At 41.1% G+C, this 19,131-nt stretch overlaps 1 protein-coding gene across 10 annotated transcripts in view; it reads right to left on the bottom strand.

The window, feature by feature from the left end:
* ntng1a (netrin g1a) overlaps positions 1-19,131 on the bottom strand; it is a 303,494-nt gene that overhangs the window by 10,727 nt on the left and 273,636 nt on the right. For 2 of the 10 annotated variants that reach the window (XM_044176491.1, XM_044176494.1), the window contains exons 7-10: positions 18,850-19,022; positions 7,927-7,953; positions 3,809-3,853; positions 2,661-2,717 (exon numbers count right to left, since the gene is read on the bottom strand). In XM_044176491.1, coding sequence (XP_044032426.1) covers positions 2,661-2,717; positions 3,809-3,853; positions 7,927-7,953; positions 18,850-19,022 — 302 coding nt within the window. Of the gene's footprint in view, positions 1-880; positions 1,049-2,660; positions 2,721-3,808; positions 3,854-7,926; positions 7,954-16,591; positions 16,625-18,849; positions 19,023-19,131 lie in introns of all 10 variants that reach the window. The other 8 variants (XM_044176493.1, XM_044176490.1, XM_044176488.1 and 5 more) reach the window with 5 other exon arrangements.

Raw genomic sequence — 19,131 nt, 5'->3', positions numbered from 1 at the left:
GCTAGAAAATAACTAACATACCAACAACATCAATAAATACAAGCTAGCAGCTAGAAACCAACTGTAATATACTAGTGTAAACATCAATAAATACAAGCTAGCAGCTAGAAGCCGACTGTAACATACTACTTCCATAAATACAAGCCAGCAGCTAGACGCAACTGTAACATACTATATCCCTAAATTCAAGCTACCCGCTAGAAACAAACTGTAAAGTACTGCATCAGTAAATAAAAGCTAGCAGCTAGAAACTAACTGTAACATACTAACAACATCAATTAATACAAGCTAGCAGCTAGAAGCCAACTCTAACGTAGGCTACTAGCGTTACATCAATAAATACAAGCTACCAGCTAGAAACCAACTGTAACGTACTACATCCATAAATACAAGCTAGCAGCTAGAAGCCAACTGTAACGTACTACATCCATAAATACAAGCTAGCAGCTAGAAGCCAACTGTAACATACTACATCAATAAATACAAGCTAGCAGCTAGAAACAAACTGTAAAGTACTGCATCAGTAAATAAAAGCTAGCAGCAAGCCCGAAATCAGTCTGCAGATATTCAAACCATACTTGAAAGGAATGACTGAAAATCCCTTAATCCCTTGTGTGCCTAGCTAAAGCTGAATGACTATAATCCTCCGTAACTGATTCTGACAAGGAGGTTAATGAGTGACACAATTGAGCAAAAGCAGAAGAAGCAAAAGAGGAAGATGTGGAGACCACTGAAAGACATGGAGGCAGGAGGGTGAAGGGATGATGAATCCGTAGGAGGAGAAAGGTGACACTTTCTCTGGTGATGAGTCAAAGACAGGAGGTGAGGCGAGGAAAGTGAAAGCAGGGTGGCAGTGAAAGGGGCTGGTTGGGGGACTAACCTATGCACACATTTTCATCGTCCAGTTCTGCTGAGGCATTGCGGTAGTAGCCCAGCTTGCATAGCTGGCAGTGCTGGCCCCTAGTGTTGTGCTTACAGCGCACGCAAATGACGGTGTTTAGCAGCTCGATGTAGCTGCATCGGTTGGAGTGGCCGAAGCATTCGCAGTCTTGCAAAGAGAGAGGAAGTGTGAAGGGAAGAGAACAGAGAAAGACAGAAAAAGAAAGAAAGAAAGAAAGACAGAGAGAGACGCGGTCGGGAGTGTTGGAATTGTTGCTGTTGCTACGGCGGTGGGGTTAGCAAGAATTTAAGCGAGGCGCCATGACATGCAAAGGTTAAAAATGGACACTGCGTTGTGAGGGAAGAGAAGGACATGTTGTGATGAGAGGGAGGGTAACTCATGATTAGTCTGGCATGGGCACAGCCAGAGTTAGAAAAAGACATCACATAAAAAAGCACGGCATTAATAGGACTCAAAGAGGTCACATCACTTCAAGCACACCACAACACGAGGCGAGGAAGGCTCCAAAATGATGGCACAGAGACACGGTCACATTGGAAACACCACACAGCGTAAGGCAGGTCAAACCATGAATGAAATGTATCTTTCAACTCAGGGAATGGTGTTGGGGAGTTTTGAATTTTTTGCCTAATTGATCTCTTGAATGTCATGGTCAATCTGGTTTGATGTAATGGGATGAAACTTCTAATGGAGCTTCATATCACAACCCTCTGTAATGAAATGCATGATGAATTCCAATCCTTAACTCATCCAACAAATATTGGCTGGATAGTTGGTTTAAAGGCTTATTTCAACCCAACTCATACTGTCTTCGGAAAGCAGTCAATAAGGAAAGTGAGTGTATGGTGAGGTGCAGCTGGGGGAGAGTGTGTCATTGCCTACTATGCAGTGTTATGTCATGCTAAATTAGATATATGGAGTTGTAGCTGCACTGCAAAACCTCATGCTGCAGTGTATGATACTCACTGGTAGCCCTGGCCCTAGGGGTTCAGGATGGGAGGGGTGCAGCCCCAGCTCAGCTCTCTCCGAGTGAGGATCAGTCTGCCACGCTGAGTGACCACTGACACCATGTGTCACAGCGCAGACAGATGTGACCCTTAAGCTTCACTGGCAGCCGCTTGGACAGAAAGCCCACTCACGGATCTGGAATTGGGGTGTCGGGGTGCTTTGGTCCAAGGGATTGTGGTTATTAAGGATCTGTATTGAGGTCAGGTCTCTCTGTGTCCGGCTGCTAACAACCCGACAAGGCTTGGAAATGAAGGAGCAGCAAGTCTAGTCCACTCTACCTTTTAACCTAAAGCGGAAAGTCTTGTCCGAGTGTAAGCTAAGATCTTCTACATTAGATGCATCGCTCTCGCAGACATACTCTCAGAAGACAAATAATCTCTCCTTTCCAGAAATAGGCTAAGGTCATAAATCATGCACGCATGGGGAATAAAAAGTCTGGAGTCTTGGAAACACGTTGCCCAAAAATAGTTGTAGTCTCAAGCACCCGATTTATTTGCACGGAAAAAGATATGATTCCAAGGGACTTTTATAGTGTTTAGAAACTATTCCATAGACGAATGAATCCTCAATGTGCCCTGTACAGTGAAAGCCATCAGTCCAGCACTGAGCTGGAGATATGGATACAGAGTGCTCTAGCACTGGATTAGTGCTGCAAAGGTTAGGGGGCTTACAGTTAAACAGATACATCAGTTCATACAGTGAGAAGGCTTGGGTCACCTGGGGGGCAATGTATGAATTTCAGAGCTCCTACCTCGCTTGCTGTTTGCAACGTGGACAGAAGGGGCAGTGGACAATGCAACTTGAGGAGCTACTAGACAAATTAAAAGAAGAAACAAACAAAACAAAAAAACATGATATTGCAATCAAACAATAAACATGTAATGTCAAAGAATTAAGAATGCTGAGCATCATGCTTAATTATAAATGTAACAGTAAAAAAAGAAAGAAACATACGCATTAATGATGAATGATGGCATTGGGAAATAAGGAGTGACATTGCCAAGTGAAGTTGGCTGCATGTAGCAGCATCTGTTACAAATGCCTTAGATGGCGAACAATTCAAATATTATGGTCTCTCTTCTATGCTTCATTTCATTAACAAGTGCTTTGTATAATTCAAAAGCCTCTGTGTATGTTTCCCCAGACAGAAACTATCCCCTGACAAACTACTCTCCACCTCAGTGAAGGCCAGCCAAGAATTTTCACCCTATAAATTTGTGCACAGAAGCGTGGGTAAGGAAACTGTCTAACAGTGAACACATCAATCCCTCAATTCCTTTCCGGTCATAAAACAAACAGTGGGGAAAAGAAATAATAGGCCCAGCCTCTGCCATTGTACTGGGTGACATAAGCCCCTGACACATACACTGTGTGCGCTTGGCTGCAGTCATGGAAACACAGAGCTGAGTGGTTATGTGCTAGTTGTTTGCGAGGTGGCTGCACATCACATCTGCACGATGGATTAAGCTGAGATAAGCCTAACATCAATCTGCATAAAAACCACCGTGAAACCTCTCCTGCTTTTCTTCCTGATGCGCTAAGATGGGACTGAGAATCCCTGGAAACTCTACACCTAATTAAAATCGAGTGCGTATGTATAAATGTACAGTGCATACATTGAGTGTTTGAGAGGATAATGTACGGCACTGCAGCATGAGCGCCCTACGAATACACAAGCCTCCACTGACGGAGCCAAAACCCTTTATCATGAGCAAGACAATCAGGCTGAGGATGGTTTCTTTTGGTTTGTCAGGAAAATAACCAAGATTGGAAAGGGGAAGATACTACCCACAAATACTCTTAGCTACCAAAGAGTAATTTTTTTGTTTACTATATAAACACCCCGAGGTAAATTGATCTGTGAAAAAACATAGTTGTTTCATATTCTTAGTTGCCTACCTTCTTTTCGGTTAGCGACACCTAGGGATGAGACATTCGGCCGAACTGCGTGCAATTGAGAGAAACCAGGAGTTATTCACGTGCACTTGTGTGATGCACTTTACAGATAGTCTAGGGTGGGGACTACGTGGTAGTGGACACACACAACTGGAGACACGAACATGTCCAGCATGACTCAAATCAGTAAATCAGGAAACAGCAAATACAATGGGGCAGGGCTGACATGGACGAGCAAAGAGAATGCATCCAAAGACCCATTAAGGACATTGGAAGAGACGTTGTATGTAATTTGTGTGACTGCCATGGGCTTGCTGTGTGTGCGTATGTTTATGGCAATGGCAATGATGAATGAAAAACTGAAGAAAAAAGATAAAACCCCTCTTAAACTTAGTATTTAAGTCATGATTTATGCAAGCGAGTCTAAACTATTTATAGCAAATTAAGAAGTTAGGGGGCATTTTGTTTAATTCATCACATCGACTATGTAATCAATATCTAATTACAGTGTATTTCTGGTGGAAGAATAACAATGAATAAATAATGGCAGGTGTTGGGACTTGGAATGAAGGACTGCTGTGGGTAGCATAACCTCATAATTACATACAAGTCAGTATTTCCGTGTCAGGGAAATACTTTGCGGTTGGAAATGGAGAGGACTCAACCAATGGGAGGAATACGGATAAGTTTCCTCATCGTGCCCCTTCGTCTCTTCACTTGATCTTTCTGTCCTTTTGCTATTGACTCCATGAATCATGCAATCTCTGGTAATTAACGTCCAGTGGTGTTTTGGCAAGAAGCCTATTTCCCTAACTATGTGTGACTGGAGAATATGACTGCTGTTCATAAGGCCGATCATTTTGAAAATGCCTTTTTCACATGGAATAATTGTTTCAAACCTTTTTTTTTTATTGCATTGGAATTAAATAATACATTCGCTTTGAGCTTGGCGTGTCTACACAGTGTGACAATCACTTTTAAACCTCCCTAACATTACCAGTCATTGATTTCAAAACAGCTTGAACAAAAGACTATCATGCTGTATCTCCTGTCTAATCCTTTTCTTTCATTTTTTTTTATCTCCCCAAAACATTTTTCACAGTTGATCCTGCTTGGGGATTCTGGCACCGGTGATGACTGCGACATCTCCAGTGGGTTAAAGTCACTTGAGTCACTCGATGAGAGGCTCTTTGAAAATGACAGATTAACAAATAAAGAGTTTAAGAAAAAGGGCACACCACATCACCACTCAAACTCTGGTCTTATATCTTATATTTTATAAATTGTCAAGTGCCTTGTTTTTTTATCTAAGTTTATATCCTTTGTTGCTCTGTTAAGCATTTAGCAGTGAAGCTGTTTGCTATGAAACAAAACTGATTTGCGAGGACAATTAATCTATGATGAAGTATGTTTTATTTGAAAAAAAAAACCAAAAACACATGAGCAAACTGCACTGTCCAGATGTATAATGTCTAATTGGTAAAGTAAGTTCATTTTTAATTATTCTGTGTTGGCAATTGATTGGATGTAACACACATCTGGGTTCCATTAATTATTTTGTTATGGGGAATATTCAGGTAAGGCGAGCTAAATGAGTGGTGACGGAGTTTAATCAATGCCATATCCATAATGAAATGCAATCTTGCAGAGCCAGAATTGTTTTTTAAAATATTAATTTCACTTTAATGGTCGGTATTAGGCAATTCTGCCTGGCTTAATAAACTTGAAATAGAATTGAGAAAAGTCAATAAGGAATTCAATTACCTTCAAACAACAACATGAAAAGTGCAGCACTTTGCTTCTTCTCCATTTAACAACCCCAAGGACATCCTAACCTTGTCCACTCTTTTCTTACTTTATTAATAAAGTAACATAAAATTGGTTTGTGTTTGCACTGAAATCAGCCTCATCCTCTTCAGTGAGTTTAGTTTTTAGGGTTTTGCTGGTTCTGTGGGAGGCTGCTGTGACAGGACAGCCATTTGTGAGAAGTCTAAATCCCTGTGGGCCAATCTGGATGAGAAGTGAAGACTTTGGTTTGTCAGAGTGTTCTTTCTACATCACTCACCCCCCCCCACCCCCAAACACACACACACACACACACACACACACACACTTATCAGCATGCACACTCTCCCCGTAAAGGATTTGACATGGTCTGGCCTGGCATTTGGATAGGACGGAGAGGACTGATGTGAATATGTATGGATGTATATACAGCATGTATGAAGAGCATGCACACACACACACACACACACACACACACACACACACACACACACACACACACACACAGACACACACACACAAGGCTCTCGTCAGACCATGCTGGAGTGGAAGTATAATTTCTGGTGTGAGGGAGGCATGCAGTGGGAGATTGGGAGAGGGGTGGTTTGGTCTTCTTGGCCACATGTCCATTTCTGACTCATGACATAGCATCAGATTTTACAACCACGTGATCACTGACTGTGTAAGCTACCACTCTAAAGCCTGATTAAAAACCACCTGGGAACAATCTGTTTTTACCCTGTGTCTCACACAGCACGTTTTGGGAAACTTGCCCAGCGATCATCTTAACCCTCAAATGATGAAAACAAGACAAGCGCGCATGTGTCCATGTGTCCCTTGGTATCCCTTGGGCATTAACTAGCTATTGAGTGAAAGTAAGCCACAAACATTATATTGATCTAAAAAACAGCACTTATAACAGAGCTTAAAAAAAAATAGTTCAATATTTTCGGAATTTCCCCTTTTTTGCTGAGAGGTAGATGCAAAGATTGATACCACTCTCATGTCTGTCCGTTAAATGTGAAGCTGAAACCAGGAGACAGTTAGCTTAGCCTAGCATAGACTTAAGCAGGGGGAAACAGCTAGCCTGGCCCGTTTTGTACTTTTTTTTCATGGTTTTTATATTGACTAAACAATATATTGTGTTAATTAGGGAGCTTTGTGCTAAGCTAAGCTAACTGTGTCCTGGTTTCAGCTTAGCATTTAATGGACAGATATGAGAGAGGTATCATCATCATCTAACTCTCGACAAGAAAGCAAATAAGCGTATTTCTCAGACTGTCAAACTATTTCTTTAAGCTAAATGGTAATGAATTTGAAATGGTATAGATCTGGCAATGTTGTGTATAGGGAATTTGTAATAATTACACAAACTAACTTTTGTTTTACACATATATCTAAATCTACAGACAATTTCATAAAAGCCTAAAACGTCCTACTACTACAGGTCAGATGATGGGTGTCTTTGGATGAAGATAATGGATTTCATCACTCATTCCAGTATATGCTCAAGTTTTAGCATAGAGCACCAGAACCAACAATATTGCAGCTACAGTACAGATGCCTTTTATTTTTGCTGTCTTTATCATTATTTACCAGGTAAGTTGATCATTGGGGCCAGGTTATCAAAAACTTGCATGTCTCTTTAAACCTCAGCCAGTCTATGAGACAAGGAGGGGGCAAATTGCTAATCAATCTGCTGCCCCAGGAACAGAGACTCACTAAGAACAGGGCAATGAGAAAAAAAGATAAAGGAGAATTGAGCCAGGCTGTGAATGCACTTTGACTTGTTCAATACAGTCGTATGGTTCCTGCATCACACAGCCTTCCAGGCAGTGGTAACTTGAGACATGACACCTCTCTTCTTCCTCCCCCTCCTGAGGGCCTACTGGTTGACGAAGATAATACCAGCTGAGGTGCTTGCGGCTTATATTAAAATGACCTCCTGTGACTTTATACTGCCAGATAGGTCTTGGCACTTTAATAAAGTCTAGATGCCATTTATTTATAATGCATGGGAGAGAGGGGGGAAAAAACAAATGACATTCTACATGCAGAGTCAGGCAAGTGTTATCTGGTTGAGTTGAGTCTGGATAAAGTAAATGAATATGCCCACATCATGACAATATAGCCCCCAGCTATTGCTTATCTGTCTTCCCCCCAAAAAAGGTAAGTCAACAATTGTTGAGTGATCTTTTGTAAAAAGATTGGAATCAGAAATGAACACTTGGCACCAGGTTCAGGATTGTATGGTGAAGGGTGGCACAAAGGCAAAGCAAAGCATCAAGCATTCATATATATTATGAATATTCATTCCTTTGTAACTGTTTACTTACTAACTGGACCAATGTTATTAGGAATACCTGCAAGAGAGAAAGAGAAAAAGAACAATTTAAAATAAGGCATGCTATTGACTTCAAGGCACAACTGCAACATTTCTCCTTGAGACTAGAAATACATTGTTAGTCCTGCCGTCCTCCCTCACATTTGATTGGGTTCCTACCTCAATACTCGGGATTCATCTTGATGAGCTGTATACCCTTAAAATGACACACTAGCATCTAAAGCAATGCTAGTCTTCACCATGATTTGAAAGTGTTGTCTGCTGCATGTTTAGCTTCAGGGTCCTTTGGTTTCTTCTTCCATTATTTCTGCTTTGATATCCCTGTTGTTGGTAGTGCCAGAAAAGGTTATTGCTGCCCTCTCCCACAGCAATGAGGTACACACCTGAAAATGTCCCAACATCACTGAAAAACCAATTTCAGCGAACACGACAGGCTCACAGTTGTCAGAGACTATAATATTTTAGTTATTTTAAAGTTAAAAAGTTGCATACTGCTTTAAGATGCTTCTCAGCATTTCAATCTTTAAACTATGTTGCCAAAGACAGAATTCTCATGCACACAGACACACAATCACACACAACATATCAAAGGACATCATAGATGGCAAACTCTGCCTCTGACGTCAAAGGAGGACATGTCTTATCCTGCTGCCTTGCTGTCCATCCCTCCATCAAGCAATCCCTTGTGCCAGACATCCACTGAGCAGATAATACAGTCTGTCTCATCCCCATGGTGACCAGCTCTCTCCCACACCAGGACGTTGCCAGGCTGTGGATCTGAGGAAATTCAGAGGCTTCTTGCGCCGATTATTTCACCATCTGATCCAAACAACATCTTGTTTTGGTAGGTTTTCTTGTTTAATTAGGACTGTGAATATGAATGCCGCACACATTCACATTTGTGGCGCAGGCGGCATTAGAAAGCACTTTGCCATTTTTCTCTGTTTGCATCTGTATTCTTCAAAGGCACGTGAACACACTGGCGGTGTATTTTTGGTCGGCATTCGTTTTCAGAGGAATTTGCTCTCAGGACATCGATGCCAGCTCCAGTTTTTCTAATCATCTGTTTGAAGGGAGGCCCTCCCTCCCATTTGCTCTACCCCCTGTCCTCAATAAGGCAGTCTGCCTACAAAAACAAACAACCCCCTCACCATGGGAAGGGGAAGCATGCTGGGCAATAGGAGAAATGTGCCCACGTAAACTAGAGAAGGAGAAATGAAATAAAAAGGGTGCTTTCTTCCTCTCTAGCCCACATCTTTCCCGTCAGCCGCTCACCACCACACCTACGGCTGAGGAGGCAAGGAGGCATCTGTGCAGGATTTTTGGTGGGGCCTTTCATCTGATGGAGCCGTCACAAAATATCTCCAAGTACTGAGGGGAAACATGAGGATTTCCTGAGTGTGTGTGTGTGTGTGTGTTTGTGCTCGTGGACTTTGATCAAACTCCTGTCATTCAATCACTCTTCCTCTGATCTCTGCCTGGAAGCTGTATTTAGGAGCCAAATCTGTGACCTGCCTGAGAGCTGTGAAGTGCAGGAGGCTATGCTGACATATGGAGGCGGAGCGTAATAGATGTCAAACCTCAAGGGGGTGGGCAGATGCTAACCAGGAGACAGGAAGGACAGGGGCAAGGACAATCAGAATCACAATCACCGTTTTCGCAAAGTACAGTTTGATTTGGCAGCATTGGTTCTGAGAGTGTCACAATACATACAACAGAGCAGTGAAAACTATTCTATGGAAACTAAATATCAGAATCAGAATCAGAAATACTTTATTGATCCCCGAGGGGAAACTCTTTCGTTACAGCTGCTCACTATCACGTCAATGCACACTTGAGAATAGAAGGAATAGAAGTACTAAGCAAATACTCAAGTTTGAAGAAAAAGGAAAGCTAAAAGTTGGACGAAGTAAGACGACGAGACGGAGCAACGGCAACAGGCATCATACAAACATGATATACATGTAGTGTTTGACCATTAAGGGTTGGAACCAACTCTGTTCTCAATTCTGAATAAAATCCAACATAATATAAATATTATTATAATTAATAAATAACCAGATTCATGCCTGTTTCTGTGTAATCGAATTAAATTTGTGATTTAATATAATTTCTGTAAAGTGCCTCCTGTATACAGTTGATGAGCGAGTACACCATTATCTGTATCTGTTTAACTAAATTATCTGTATTATCCATACTTGCAATGGGCAGGGCTTAAACCGGATGTGGGTGGGGCTAACCGGAAGTTGTTAATATAAGCCTGAAATTGATACGGGTTGATCAGAAGTTGCTATGTTTATTAGAAAACTATTTACAGAACAGCCTCAGAATTGAGCAATGTTTTTGATCACAAGAGTAAGAGAACTATACAGTGGTACTACAGTGGTAACCCAAGCATTACTTCCAAGGCCAAGGAACACATCATTAACTAACTACATTAGTTTGTGGGGTTAAGCTACAGGTTACATTAAAAAAGGCACGGTTCATGACTTGCATATCCACTGTGTAGTATTACCTCACTATGGAAGCCAATCCTGGATGCTATCAGGAGTTTAGGGTCACATTAGTGGCTTTGTCCTGCTCTTCACTGGATTTGGTTTTACACTATAGAAACTCCAGCCAGCGTTACGTGATGAGACATCATCCTAAAAGCCCTTTCTCTAGTAACTTTAACAGTGAAAACACACTGTTACAAACAAGTAAGCTAAGCAGCTAAACAGTGTTATGTTAGAAAGAAGTTAGAAAAGTCTGATCTTACATTTTTCCTTATCCTACATATAATACAAGGACTAACACTAGCTCTCCCCTTCAACACAGGAACAATGCTGTATCTTTATTTCCATGTCCGATACATGGATCATCAACTGTTGAGAATGCTGACTTTTTGCCTGGGACATGCAGCTTTAGCCTCGGCCTTTTAGCATGAGATCATGTTTGTAGCCATCAGGTTCATATTCAAGACTCTCTTTACAGGGTCCCCATATAAAGAAAGTGAGTTGGAAACATAAATAAGTCAGCAGAAGACAGCGTTTTCAACCAAATAAATGGACTAACATCAGCTTTAGCTAGCTAGCAACAGCTGATAAAATATGCCAGCAACAGTTTTGCCGACTAGAAATACGAAGCCTGCATTTGTCTACCACTGTCTGAATTCAAAGGGCCATTGTTTCCAAAATCTGTCCCATTATTACTCTAAACTGCTGTGCTGTGCGAGAACAGAAAGCTTGACAGGCGTAGCAACAGTAACTAAGGCTTAGCAAACACTGAATAATGTATATGTAATGTGCAATTTTTACAGTAATTTTTTTAACCAATCAGTCTGCATTATTATATCAGATATGGACACCATTATCATCTACTAACACATGTAGGCTACTGCAAATTCTATTTATGCATATACTGCCGAGCCAAACATGCATTATACAAGGTTCCCCCATATACTCACAAAGTCAAAAATGTGAGACTGCAAGTGTTTTAGCTTTGTAACTGAACTGCCAGAAGAAAAAAAACCAATAACACAGTGGGCCTGGTTAAGTAGCTGACAGAGCAATAATACACCGACACTATCTACATCTAGTCTGGAAGATTTGCAGGGGACCCACTACATTAAATGAAGAGGGATATAAATATAAAACCAGAGAGATAGAGAGAGGTGACTTGCTCGTTATTGTGGTGGAGACTTCCATTAGTGTGCATCACCAAACTTTGAGCAGAGAGAATATTCTTCATAACAGTGTTTATACAGAGGAAATATTCACAAAGTGCTGCACTGTACCAACTGGACCTGACTGTTGTTGGGCGTCAGCTAAATGTCAAAGACACATCAGCAACACTGATGAACTGGAAGGGCGTGCATTTACGTGACGAGTGTTGAACCCATCACACCACTAAAAAGATAGGTGATGTTATGAACGAGGCATGGCTCGATTTATTAATTTTAACTACACTTAAAATAGTTGTTGCATAAAAAATATTTAGCTTATGTTAATCTACTCTCTACCTCTATTTATGATGCATTACACTTTCCTAGCAGTTATGCTGTTAATATAATGTGCTTATAACAAGCATTATGTTTTATATGTTATGTATTTTAGTAGTCAAAATGACTACTCATTTGACAAATTACACTTTGTCAATTTGTCTCATTCAGGACCAAATAACCTTTTCTTCCAGGTCATGACCTGGAACACCAGTGGCCTGTCAGTGCAATTATTCGCCGCTTTATGAACAACCTGTGGGGTTCGAGCAGATGTCCAGGATCCCATGTCGGGTCATTCGATTAATTTACAATCATTGTCATTTCCAATCCCCTTCACCTGCCTGGCCCCGCCATTACGGGGCACGGCTGCAATCTAATTTCGTCCTATCGCACAGGAAGAGCATTAGGAGCTGCTTATGTTGATGGTGTGCTCCATTGATTTTTACGAGTTGTGCAGGGATCATGGTGGTGAGCCGCTGGGTGGTGAACATGATCTCCGAGGAGTGTGCGATTCACTGAACATGATCTGTGCGCATGTGGGGCCAGCACATGCGACAGAACACACACGCACAAATGTGGACGTTAAAATACAGTAGATAGCCGGAGTCATGTGAGTCATCAACTGATTTACAATAAATGTCACTTCACAGAGCTGTGTGGTTACAAGTCCCAGTGCTTGATGTTCATCCTTCACTGGTTCAGTTCCAATTATGTTGTCATCCATCCAAGACCATCACTGAAACCTTCCCAATGGATTATCAGAAACCAATAATAAAATGTTCTCCCATGGATCTATGGGCTTTAAATCTTTGGCATACATCCTATTTCCTCACTGAACAAGCTAATCTGTCAAAAAGAGGATATCAAATTTGCCATATAGTTCCTAGCTTCCAGTGTCAAGAGCACATTCAGTTGCTGGTGTGGAAGTAAGATTGCGTGTGTTTGTATATGTGTGTGCTCCGTGGACGTCATTACATTGTTTCTGTCAGTATCCATTCCGCTTTGACCTTCGATGTGTCTCACCTGTATGCCTTGGCGCTACCTGGACTGCTCTGGAAAGGGGCATATCTGCTGAATTTCCACCGCAGGCAAAGTTGGTAATTACTTTCCCTGGCTGCCATCATTTTATAGCAATCCATCATTATCTTTGGCTATATAGAACACAGTGATGGTGACAGGCATTGCTAACTGGTTAGTAGTGGAAAGGCTGCCAAAACACAAGCACACAGCATGCAACTTGATTGAATTCCTCAGGAGCAAAATTACGGCTTGCCTTGCCGGAGTGCCCTGCTTGCTCGCCCGCTCTCAATGTGTAGATCTCAATTGAAGGTGGCAAGTCTTAAAGTGCCCAGGAGCCAAGTTGGAAGAAGCACAGTTTAAGATTTCAGGGAAGCAATGAGGTGTACGTCGGTGGTGGCAGCAATGGGGGATGGAGTGAAAAAAAAAAAATCTGGAGAAACAAATATTTGAAAGAAAGATTACCGTCACAGCTGCACAGAGCCGAGATGTGGAAAAGACAGAGTAAACAAGCTCGGTCTCTGGGGTGGTTGGTGGGGGAGAGAGAGATAGAACGCGAGCATGAAACAAAACCAAGAGATGGAGCGAGAACAGGCGGAGGCAGAAGAAGAAGAAGAAGGGAAGGAAAAAGGTGGTGGGGAAGAAGGGCAGAAGGAGCAACAGAATGAGATGATGCAAAACAACAGGCGATGAGTTTTACAGAGAAAAAAAGCAAGAGAATGGGGCTAAAATGGAAATTCAAATAGCTGCATAAAAAGGAATAAAAGCATAATTGAGTGGGTTCTGTGTGACAGAGAGGGAGGAGGTGGAAGTGAAGCTATGTGCGCACAGCAAGCGTGTTTATGTGTGTAGATGCATAAACACATGGCACTAATTGAATACACAGTAGAGCTGTGAGCCTGATGAAAAAAAACCCTCACATTTTACACAGAGCAGTCTGTCTCGCAAAGCTCACTGTATTCAGATTTAAAGAGGAATGACACTCAAATTAAATACCTTCTTTTTTATCAAGCAATAGTAAGGTTAAAAAAAAGGCAATTCATTTTTTTTCAAAAGCAAGCATGTTGTTGAAATTTTAAATGGATTAAAAAATAATTAAATAATAATATAATAATAAAAAAATGTTTGCAGTTATATGGTTCTCACTTATTTGTATTTATATTTTTTAATTGCAAGTCTACATTTATTTTTTTTCTATCTGTATATATATATATTTTAATAGCACAATTCTTCTGTTTATGTACATGTTTTTATTTCACACTTGCTTTGGCAATGTAAATGACATACCAATAAAGCCTCAATGAATTAAATTGAATATATGTGCATGTGTAATGTGTTTACAGTAGTGCTTTATTAGTGCGTCATTAGTAAAGTAATGTGATTACACTAACACATTAGTTAGTGATGTGCTACCCAGGGCTCATTAAACCATTTGAATGCCTATAATAAATATTTAAACAACACATTTTTGAAGGCAGTTTGCTATATGTTTGTGCAACCCAAACAAATTCCAGTCAAATCTGAATCTCTTTCACAGACATAATGTAAAGAACACATCTCAGAGACCCATATGGAATAAGTAATGTTTGTGTTCACTCAAAAGAATGAGATTTATTCTACAGTGCCATCATCAGTTCCTGTGGGATTTGGTCTTACCGTTGAAATATGTACAGAAACCTACTTCCTCTGAACAAATGGGAAGATTAATCAAAACAATCTAAATGTGTGTATATATGTATATGTGTGTGTGTGTGTGTGTGCGCGTGCGCGCGTGTGCTTCTTTGGTCACATTTCCATGATCAGCTCCAGGCAGGGGATGAATCATTAGAGTGAAATCCACTGCAAGTCCACGCATTTTACTGCTTTGATCAAAGGAGATCCATAAACTCTGAGGCTGGCTTCAGCTAAATCTGAGCAAGTGTCTCCTAATCCTGTCCTGACAAGGAAATCTATTCATTTTATCAAGCTGCAGACAGAACAAATGAAGACTTAATCTCTAAAAAGTTTTGAAATTGGGAGAATTTTTTACTGAATACAATTATTTGCAAAATTAAAAAAATGAAGGCCCCTTTTTCACTACATGATTTGTTCGAATAGAAACACATATTTTGATTAAATAGCGGCGCCAAAACAGTCACACAACAAAAAACTCGTCTGCTAAACCCTCAGTAAACGTAAGGTTATGTACATCATGTAAAACTGTGTCATCATCACAAAAAGGTAATGACTGCAGGTGATTGGAAGGATATTTTATTATTTATTAATGCAACACTTGAACATTTAGAAGGCTGTTGCCATACAGCAAGGTCGCACTCCTCTTATATAACTTCACTGCTAATGTCACCATATAGCAGTGAAGTTAAGGTTGAAGGTTGAGACCTTCAACAGCTTCTCTTTTTCACAATCTCAGCTTGTCTTTCACTGGTGATAATTTTTTCATTTGTGCATATATAAAAACTTTACCCTGGATGAAGTCAGAATGCATCTTTAATTGGATAAATAACAATAATGTTCAGAATTGAAAATTCTCGACGAATAACGTAACAGTTTTTGTCTGTTTACAAAATAATAACCTACAAGAAATAGAAATCAGCAAGTACAGATTACTACTACAGATTATAAAACTGGTCAAGCAGTTTTAAATTATGAAGCTTCCCATTTCTGGATTAGCCTGCAGATGATTTCAGATGTGACTCAACACTTCCGTCTTTTGCGGGAATTTTTAACATTTTGGAAAATACTTGCCTGCAGATGAGAAGATTGATACCACTCTCATGTCTGTATGCTAAATATTAAGCTATAGCCAGGAGAGAGTTAGCTTAGCCTAGCATAAAGACTGGAGCAGGGACTTCCTGGAGTCTGGTAAGACTCTGCTTGGTAACCTTAGTAAAGACTCCAGGAAGTCACTGCTCCTGGCCAAGAAATAGTACAGCATGTAGTCCCCCTTAAAATAACAACTTGTCTTTTTTACACAAATGTGAGCTTTAGAGGTGCTGGTAGGTGGATTTTTTCCCCCTTGGACAGAGCCAGGCTAGCTGTTTCCCCCTATTTCCAGTCTTTGTGTGAAGTTAAGCTGTCTCCTTGTTATAGCTTAATATTAAGCACACTGACAGTGTGGTGGTATACTATGTGACAGATTTTAATAAAAATTTGTTAGGCCGTGAGCTGAGGAAGAACTAATCAGGTCTTTGTGTGGACAGCACCAACACCAACCGCCATTTATACAACTTGTTTTTATTCCAAATCCAGATCCAGATTCATTTCCTCTTATTATCATATTTAAATTTTGAGGATTGTAGCATCTTAGCTAACGTACATGTATGCACTCTCATTGCTTTCCAGTATCTGTTCTGTTGAGTGACCATTAGTGTGTGTACACATTCTGTATGTGAGTCAGTTTTTGTGCATGTGTGTATTAGTTTTGAAGCTACTTGATCCCAGAGTTGCTATTGATCCTGTCAGCACTTAAGCTAAGCTAAGCTAATATTTTCTTTCAACACACTCCATGCAGACATATACAGAATGCAAAAAAGTTTAATTCTCCAAATCCAGTTATCCATTTAAAGTGCATTTAAGGATTTTTCCTTTAATATAACATTCAGGATACATTTTTACTATTTGAAATCAACTTTTCAGAGGCCATATTACTGACCCAATCCACTGCCGACTTCTATCTCTCTAAGTGTCCTCAGCCCTAGTGAAATAAACTGCCATGGTTAATTCTCAAACTGATCCCTCTCCTTCTGTCTCCGCAGAGGGAAGAAGCGAGAATGAGTGAGGCTGAGAGACGGACGGGGGGTGGGGGGACATAGATGGAGAGAGGGAAAGCGAGAGAGACAGAGCCACCCCAGAAGGCTGAGTTAGCTGTGACAGAGAGTGATGCCCACTTCCCCTCCTTCTATCTCAGCCATCGTTTTCTTTCATCATCACTTTTTAAATTCTGTTCTTCTTCTTCGTGCCATTGTAAGACGAAAAATCCCCCCTCCCGCATCCACACACACACACACACTCCACACCCCCTTTCGGATGATGATTCATCGATCCCCTTATCGCATCAGACGACTTGATGGGCATAGTAAAAAGAAATTAAATCTTAATTAAATTTTCATCTTTGACAAATTTGTCTCCTAAGAGCTGCCATATGCTCGCTGGGTTGGGGGGAAACATTGAGAGGGAAGGAGACTTTCAGAATTGGTGTTGAATGGGCTTGAAAATTACAAAACAGTACAAGGTGCATTTTTCTGTCAGCCTTGTGCATTTCTTTTCTGTTCAGGAGGGATCGCCTTGAATTCCTATAGATTTTTCACAGCGTTATTACATTATGGATTTTTTCCCCTCCAAGACAAAGTATAATAATGCACTTTATACTAAGACTGTTTTTCATCACTTGCAGGGCAAAGGGAGTATGTGTGTGTCCCTGTGTAGTAGTTATGAATGTGTGTGTGTGAATGCTTTGAAGAGTGAGTGTGGAGGTCTGGATGAGCACCTGTGTGTGTGTGTGTGTGTGTGTGTGTGTGTGTCACCTTTTTTAATAATGTGCTGTCAATCTGGGCTCTGGGAATGGCTATTTCACTAACGCTCCCTAAGTCTCATAACACAGATCCTCTGGGAGGGAGAATAAGTCATCAGCCGGTGGCCGACAGTCCTCCAGCACCGTCGAAAAAAGGCAGAAATCACAGCGGATTCAATAAGGGTGCAGGGTGGGACAAAACTTGGGCTTTCAAATAAATGCCAGCACACTCTAACTTATAGCAGCGCTGCTCATCGCCGTTTTAGCGGATGTATGGCAGGAAAACTGGCTGCTACGGATCCTGCATTCACATTCACATGATATTGTATGGAGAGGATAACAAGAATGGGATCACGTTTACTGTTTGTAATGTTAAACGTGAATGCTATGTCTACTCACAGGTCCATCATCCATTAAAGGTGGGGTATGCGATTCTTATCCAATACACGTCTTTTTGTCAAATTCAGCGAATATCTCCTCACGGTCTGCTAGCTGTCCGTTCAGGGTGTGCGCTGAAAAAATACTGGTGTTTGTACTCAGCCCTGGCTCTGTAAATGGGAAATTAACAAAGTGGCTCGGACTGGTCCACACAACACTATTCCAGCCATGATGTGTGTGTCAGGTAACGTTAAATGACTTGCCCACGGACATTCAGCTTACTTTCTAGTTTGCCAAGATATGCTGTTGCAGTGATGTTAGCTATAATAGCAGGAGAGTTGTGAGTATCGCTGTCTGGAGCTGCTGTGCTGGCTCTGGGAAACCGTCTCGTGCATGGTCCTTACAGTCAAAGCACTGACTTCATGACGAGGATGTTTTGTAAAGGATGGGAAGACTGTAAAGAGGAGTGAAGTGAGACACCAGGCATCTGCTGCTGTTTACACTTGCTTTGACATGAGAGGACAGAAAGTGCATACAGCACATACAGAAGGTGCAGTAGGCTTATCTGTAAAGGACTAAGCTTAGAGACTCAAAGTCTGTAAAGTTTTGATGTATTTAGTGTCTGTGCTTTTAAGTGTGTGGTTTCACTATCAATGACATTCTGGTCTTTGGTGTGGACACATCTGTTTCCACAGGACATGACAAATCAAATAGACAAATGCCATGACATACAATATGTCTTTGCTTCTCTGCCTTTCTCTCTTTGAAACATCACTAATTGCTTCACATTGCTTTGAAACAACTCAGTATGTCGCTATAAATATGATGACTGTCAGAACACATAGGATACTGCTAACTTGGATTCATCTATTCTTCTATCACTTGTCTGTGTAGATGCCTTTGTTATTTAAATTCAAAATGTCATGGGAAATCGCCATTATTTTGTCCTTGTATGCTCTGCCATATGACCCATCTTTTTAATTACTCAACATGTCTGTGGTGTGTGTGTGTGTATGTGTGTGTGTACTCACAGATATTAGCCGTGCCCTTGGGGATGGGCAGGTAGGAGCCAGCACTCCACGCTCGCCCCTGGTAGTTCTTCTTACAGCGGCCACAGTCAGGCCCAGTGGTGTTGTGTTCACACTCGCAGCTCAACTTCTCTTTGTCATACACACAGCTGTTGGCGTGAAGGTTGCACTTGCACCTGTCAAAGAGGGAGAAGGGTGGTCGGGAGGGGGGACGGGGTGGAGTTGAAAAAGGATAACCATGTCAACACGAGTGAATTTTCCTGGAATGAAAAATTATTGTTTTGA

The sequence above is a fragment of the Siniperca chuatsi genome, linkage group LG19, assembly GCF_020085105.1.
Source record: "Siniperca chuatsi isolate FFG_IHB_CAS linkage group LG19, ASM2008510v1, whole genome shotgun sequence".
NCBI classification, from domain to species: domain Eukaryota; kingdom Metazoa; phylum Chordata; class Actinopteri; order Centrarchiformes; family Sinipercidae; genus Siniperca; species Siniperca chuatsi.
This window is presented reverse-complemented; position numbering and strand designations above follow the sequence as displayed.